Raw genomic sequence first — 7,146 nt, 5'->3', positions numbered from 1 at the left:
ACAAAGAAGAACGTGGAGTGTACTAAAACTCTCGTACGCTGAGTTATTCGTGAGACTGTTCCTAAAACTTCGAGTTCAACGAGTCTCGACGTTATTTATATTATAAATAAATTTTGATATGCCCAATACCTTAGAAGGTGGCTTAGGAGGGGTCAAATATGTAACGAACCGTGATGCAGGGGTAAGACCAATCCAGATACCCCCCCCCCCCCAATCACATATTATCTAAGTAAATTAGGCATTCCTACCAAGCCTGCTATATTGGTATAGATCTGCATAAGTTCACCAAACAGTTCATGCAGGAAAAAAAACGAAGCTACAGAGATAAATAAGTCTCTTATACACTTCATCTTGCCCCATACTCTTTCAGTTGGTGCTTATCTTCTTGCTTTTGCTGTAATGAAATAGCAAATACATCTATAAGCTTTGTAGAATTCAATATCTTTATCAGTCATTTTTTCTGTTGGCCTGGGGTCAGACGCGATGATGGGTCACCACTAGTGATTATGATTTAAGACCGCCTCCCTTAAATCGACTCTAAATCATCCCAGTAGCGTTTGTGACCTTGATACTGCATCCCCGTTAAGGCTACTGTATTCTGGGATACCTTTGTGTCAACAAGGTCAAGTTTTTAGTGATATCGTTATCTGCCAATCGGAAATAATGCTGCTAGGAACGATGACGCAATTTTCAAAAGTTCGATTCAGTGCATCCTAAGCTAAACGAGGTGTTTCTCCTTTTCGTGAGCGCACAGCATTCTACGTCTGTGCGGGAAAGGCGTTCCGAGAAGCCAGGTGATAGCGATGCAGGGTCAAAGGTTATAACGTTCGCGTGAATCACCTGCCTGTGCGGGGAGAGAACAGTGTTCGGACTTATGCAGCAACATACAGCAACATCGAGGGCAAGGGCGACGACAGAGAATGCACCTGATCCCTTACAATGCCTGAGCACTATTATAAGCGAGTCCCCGCTAACAGCACAAAAGCAAGCGTTCAAGCGTGCTTTGGAACCCAAAGAAAGAACACTCAGCTCTACCCAACTACGTGACACATGCAAAGCAACACATACGCAAATGTTGGTCAGTTGAACGTTGCGCAACCAGTACAAGCTGTAATGGTCGCAAACAGTTATGCGAAATTGTGGTAGAGTTCTCACAATTACGGTTACGAAGCATACCAACCCTCACCCCAACAAGGTTGTGAAGAAGTGAGCTGCCACAGCGGCTTGTACTAGTTGCGTGTAGTAAATGTAAATCAATAAGCCATAAAATATGCTTCCAGTATACCTTAATGATTGATTTGTGGGGTTTAACGTCCCGAAACCACCATATGATGAGAAGAAACGCCGTAGTGGAGGGCTCCAGAAATTTCGTCCACCCGGGGTTCTGCAACGTGCACCTAAATCGGAGCACAAGGGCTTAAGACGTTTCCGCCTCCATCGGAAATGATTAGATTAGATCCCTCGACCTGTGGATCATCCAGTATAACTTAAATTAATGCAATATTTTATTATCTGGTAGGCCTTCAGAACGTTTTCTGATCTGTTACTTTCATCTAAATTTCGCTATTTGTGAACCAAGGACACTGTCGATATCCAAACTTATTGACGCTCTCAAGAGGAGCAAGAAATACAGATGTCTGTGGTCCTACCAATTATGAACGTCGCCAATTAAGTTTAAACTACTGAAACCTCGTTAATAACGAACACACCGCAAAGCGTTAATAATGTAAAATCAATTATCTGATCGAGAATTTGTACTTCGCAAGTTTCCCTCTACCGCACCACGTTTTTGTGACTCATTGCTTTTTATCTCAAACTTTACGACAAATTCGGTTTTCTTACGACAAGAATGTTTTCATGCACACTATTGCAGACTCCTAACATGCAAGAATGCCGCGAATACTTTTGAATGTCGGTAACTAGAGATTTTTTTTCCTTACGAGATAAGGGGTATACCTCACTTCTAATTCGTCCTGCCAATTATTTAGTATTTGTTGATTTTAAACTTGTACGTAAAATTATCAGAAATCTCATTTGCGGACCACCTGGTTACATTTAACCAGAAATCACTCGGAGGCATGCGTCTAAATTGCTCTAATTAATGCATGTTTTATGCACTTTTTATGCAACCTTTTTATGCAACACTTTTTTATGCAACCTTACTCAATTAAAACAGCGCCAATGTTCCAAAATGACCACACTGCTTGTTACCTTTTGAAATGTTGCGGTCTTTCATAAGGGCATAGGATTCTGATGTAAGATGCTGATGTCAGATTACGAGCATTTCCAATTCCCTATTTTCTAGGTTATCTTCCTGTCACGTACAGACTAGCCGAAAGTACATTATAAGAAAAACACCACGATAAGTGTAAAGTCAAGCCCTCATCGCCGTAGAAGTCAGCGTGTTGCAGCCAAAATGAGATGCACAGCGCAGCCGTAAAGTGAAAAGGCAGTGTGACAGACAGTGTGCAAGACGAACGTGAGACAAGCATGCGGAGAGAATGCAAGGCATGCGGTAGAAGTGTCGCAACACCTCGGCAGGACCCGCGAGAGCGTTGTGTCATAAACTTGCTCAAAAGCAGAGCCAACTTGGAGACAACACACAGGAAAAGCGTTATTGCTAGTAATCAACACACGTAGTTGACTTCAACAATAATAAAAAAAATCAATGCGCTTAGAAGCGGAGCTCACGAGACTTATTTAGAATACACAGATCATATATAAAGGTAGCTTAAGGTAAGCTTACAGCATGATATATTTATTACCTTCAGAAAGTAACGTTGCTTTGCTACTAAGCAACTTGTACAAAGCATTGAATATTCAAATAAATATTTCAAGGTAACCATTCATGGCCACTTTCCACCTAAGGTAATAAAAATTTACAAAATCACGACGACGATTATATGTGTGGTTTAACGTATTAAACCACGATATAATTATGAGAGATGCCTTGTGGAGGGCTCCAGAAATTTCGACCACCTGGGGTTCTTTCACGTGCACCCAAATCTGATCACACGGTCCCATCGCATTTTCGCCTTCACCAAAAATGCAGCCGCCGCAGCCGGGATTCGATCCCGTGACCTGCGATACAGCAGCCGAGTACCATATCTACTAATGATGATTGATATGTGGGGTTTAACGTCCCAAAACCACCGTATGATCATGAGAGACGCCGTAGTGGATGGTTGCAGAAATTTAAACCACCCGGGGTTCTTTAACGTGCACCCAAATCTGAGCACACGGGCCTACATCAATTTCGCCTCCATCGAAAATGAGTACCTCAGCTACTAGACCACACGGCGTGGCAATGTATAAAATTTTAAATGTATAAGTAGATAGGAATAACATAGGCAATGCTGATTTCTCGTTGTACAGAACTATAAAAATTTAGCATTCTAGCGAAGTTCTCTCTTATTGAAAACGGGATTACGGGATACGTTTCTCAAGTACAATGATTGGAAAAGATCCCCTTCCACTGGTGTGGCCTCACATTATTCATTCAGCAATTAAGCCAGAACACCAGTTAAATTCAATCACGTCATGGCACATATGTGACGTAATGCTTGCCTGTATAGCATAGTAAAATGTAAAAATATGCAAATATGCCGAGTGACACTACATCAGACAAATGAGCGACTCGGGAGGATAAATAAACTTATAGTCATCTTGTTCTACCATCAGAGACGTACATCTGCCTAAAACACGCGTGGGATTGTTCGCGAGTACTAATCAGGTGGGCCGTGGTCATGCGGCTAATTGTCGACACTTCATAAAAAAAATTTGAGATTCTGTATCAGTGTTTCCTCTCCACCTAGGTCTGGTCGAGATTTGTCTTTAAGCCCCGAGTGGCCCTTGAGTTGAATGAAAACCTCACATTTTTATTGGAACTTTGCCTGTATTAAACTAGTTTTACGTGTTATCAAGAAACGTCATTTGCTAACGCCCATTGGTTTCCGCGTATTACCTCTAGCCTGCCGAGCACATTCGACTACTTACTAAGGCTAATCTACGCGACAACTGTACCCCTGGGCGTCACTTCCACTTCCGGTCAAACTTCCTGTTATTGGCCTTATATAATGCTGTGGAAGTCGATACCGTGTGTACCGCCAAGATCTCCTTTCGCAAAGGTTTCGCATAGAAATTGAGACGTACGGGCAAGTCAATAAAGTGATTACAATTTCCTGCAGCTGCCCGAAACAAAGAGCTGTGTTTTGCTTCACCCGTGTTTGCGAATATGTAAGCAAGATCTATTTTACTCCAAACTGCAACTTCTCTTCAGAAGATGTTAGGATCACGCCATAAGTCACTCTGCTTCTATTTCCAAGGCAAAAGCAGGATCCAGGCTCTCAACTGGACTAGCACCAAGAATGAGAGACAAAAAAATTGTCCTGCCGCGATGTTTGCAAAATTTACTGTGTCACACACAGCTGGGGAGGTGCAAGGGAAGGCTGCGGAAGGAAGGGCAGCACCGAACATCACGTACAACGTTGTGGTGGTCTGGACACGACACCAACGACTAGCAATATAGGTACGTACAACACCAGAGCCAATCTGCTGCAGAAAACTTGATGCCTGGTTGGCGGCGTTGGGCAGTCCTGCAGCGCCGCACACTGCAGCGGCGGAGTAGCGCCTTACGTTGGCTCTGCTCGAGCTGAAGAAGTCCACGCCCAGGTTGGGGCTCGCCTGTGACGTGGGGTAAATGTGCTCGCATCAGGACAAGTAGCGTGAGAAGAGCCCACGTACGAATACACACAGAGCAATGCAACCAATCGGAGTCAAGCGGTAGTTCAGCATTCCCTTTGATCCTGTTGTATATTGTGATAACACTTTTACTCTTTCCCCCTCTTTCTTGCGCATTCTCGCCACTCTCGTTTTCCTAGCATTGCTCACGCGCCTCCTAGGTTGGGGCTGACCCTAATTATATGCGACGTGCTTAAGCCGGCGTAGTTAACCGCTGGTGTGTAAACTGATTTTGAAACCTAAAGCTAAATGCTCGAAATATAGCTCGCAAAGTCATGTAGCCATTTTTTACAATATGGAAAAAAAAAAACAAACAAAGGAATGGGGCGCCAACACAGACCACCCAATCGATCCGACACAACAGGCGTGTACACACACACACACACACACACACACACACACACACACACACACACACACACACACACACACAATATACATATATACATATATATATATATATATATATATATATATATATATATATATATATATATATATATATATATGTGAAGCAAAATAAATCTAAGGCGAACAAAGCTGACAAAGAAAAGCATTTCAGTTGATATTAAAATCCCTCTAAGTTTTATTTTGGTTTCAAGGTACCCGGTGTTGGGCAGAGTCGGCCGAGTAGGATACTAGTTATTAAGCTACAATTCAGGCAAATCTGCGTAAGCTTTTCAAGGCTTCATTCTTATCTGCTCTTCCAGCATTCTCCGACCTTTGTGTTGTGTACATGTCCGAGAGAATTGGGAAAAACATGACTGAATGTTTACTCTGAAGAGTGTATTCAGCTGCCGGTTAGACCGTCCAATCACTGTATTGCTGCCTGTATAAAATGAACTGAATACAATTAACTTTCTATGAACTGCGCCTATTTAAATTGTAAGGAGGTGTAAGTGACCTATTGGGGTGTAACGAATAGCCACAATGTGCAAATGAAACACCGATGACGTCCACATATCACACAGCTGTTCTGTTTGCAAATACAGAAGGCACAATACCAGTCATGACGATCAACCTAAGTAACACGAACCAATTGCTACTGCAAAATGATGAAAAAGCACTCGTTGTCTAAAGAATGGCTCCTACGATTTCTCTGGAAATGAGGTCTTTCGATGTCTAATCTTCGTGACGCTATTGTGAAGTTGTTTCGTGTAATATTAGACTAAAGCGAACACGGCTAATTATTGCTGTAAAATGGATGACCCAAAGGTAAGATGTCTGAGTGGATTTTTCTTGTGTTGGGTATAGGCCAACACGTTTCCCTTTCTTTGTTTGATTATACCGTTCGTTCACTGTCAGTGTTCTGTCGTGAATGCAGTGTAGCGACGACATCATCGTAATTCAATCTGGGACACACGGATGTGACAGAGGACATTGTGGGACGAGGAGAGGCGGGCGTACCATCTTGGGCGAACTGAAGAATCCCGAAAAACGCGAGTCCTGCGTCCCGACACTGGAATGCCTGCGAACGGGGAGGCCCCCCGGGGTATAGCTGACGGTGCCCTCGGGCGAACAGGGGGCCACCAGGATCCTCGGGGGCTGGATCGTGTTGTCCGAGTGCCTCCGCCCAGGGAGCGTGGCCTGAACGCGCAGCAGGTTCGAGTCTGGCGACGACGAAGCTGCGATGACAAGATCAGTGAATCAATTCGTTGCAAAGGTATATAGGAAGAATGGCGATTTGGGCTAGTTGGTTTGAATTCATAGTAATAAGGGCTGCAGCGCGAGCACGAATGTGCTAGAAGAAACAGACAAAGTCGAGGTACGGAAGGCAAAAGAGGACAACACGAGCGCTGTTTTGGACCCTTATTCTCAAGACCCAGCCACTTTGGTTTCGTGGACAGCGCTCGTGTTGTCCTCTTTTGCCTTCCGTACCTCGACTTTGTCTGTTTCTTCTAGCACATTCGTGCTCGCGCTGCAGCCCTTATTGCAAAGGTATATGTCACAGCATAGACGTGCACCGGCTTCCACGTCAGGGAGGGTGGAGGGGCAAGGTTCCTTTTGGCGTTGCATAAATCAGTTGCCAGACTTTGGGATGGTTGTTGCCAGACTGCCACTAAATTTGGCTGAAAAATTTTTTCCTGTAGTTGTGGTTTTTTCGTAAGAGTTTGGTGCCATCCGCGGTGCATTTCGCGAGTGCATGAGCGACGCTGGTCGTTTTAATAACGGAATGAACCACGCATTACAGAATTCGTTTTAATTAACAGAATGAACCAAGCCTAGCAGAAGTCGAGCGTGGCGCTGCCGTGCAATTAGTACCCCGATTAACCAGCCTTGGAACGCTTATTCATCACATGTATATACGAGTACGAACGATATGTCTTGTGCTGACACAGCTTGGGAAAGCGTAGCGTCCCCCATCGTAGCGTGCGGTCGACGCGACACGATCGCTCGTTCGCGTAA

General features: G+C 44.0%; 1 protein-coding gene across 1 annotated transcript in view; it reads right to left on the bottom strand.

Annotated features, from left to right (window-relative positions):
• Positions 1 to 3,254: 3,254 nt before the first annotated feature.
• Positions 3,255 to 7,146, bottom strand: part of bma (SCY1-like protein bma) — a 136,020-nt gene continuing 132,128 nt past the window's right edge. Inside the window, exons 16-17 of the mRNA XM_075873323.1 lie at positions 6,148 to 6,365; positions 3,255 to 4,683 (exon numbers count right to left, since the gene is read on the bottom strand). Of these exons, the coding sequence (XP_075729438.1) occupies positions 4,315 to 4,683; positions 6,148 to 6,365 (587 nt within the window). The 3' untranslated portion in view covers positions 3,255 to 4,314. The remainder of the gene's footprint in view (positions 4,684 to 6,147; positions 6,366 to 7,146) is intronic.

The sequence above is a fragment of the Rhipicephalus microplus genome, chromosome 9, assembly GCF_043290135.1.
Source record: "Rhipicephalus microplus isolate Deutch F79 chromosome 9, USDA_Rmic, whole genome shotgun sequence".
NCBI classification, from domain to species: domain Eukaryota; kingdom Metazoa; phylum Arthropoda; class Arachnida; order Ixodida; family Ixodidae; genus Rhipicephalus; species Rhipicephalus microplus.
Note: the sequence above shows the minus strand (reverse complement) of the source record. Positions and strands in the feature narration are given on the sequence as shown.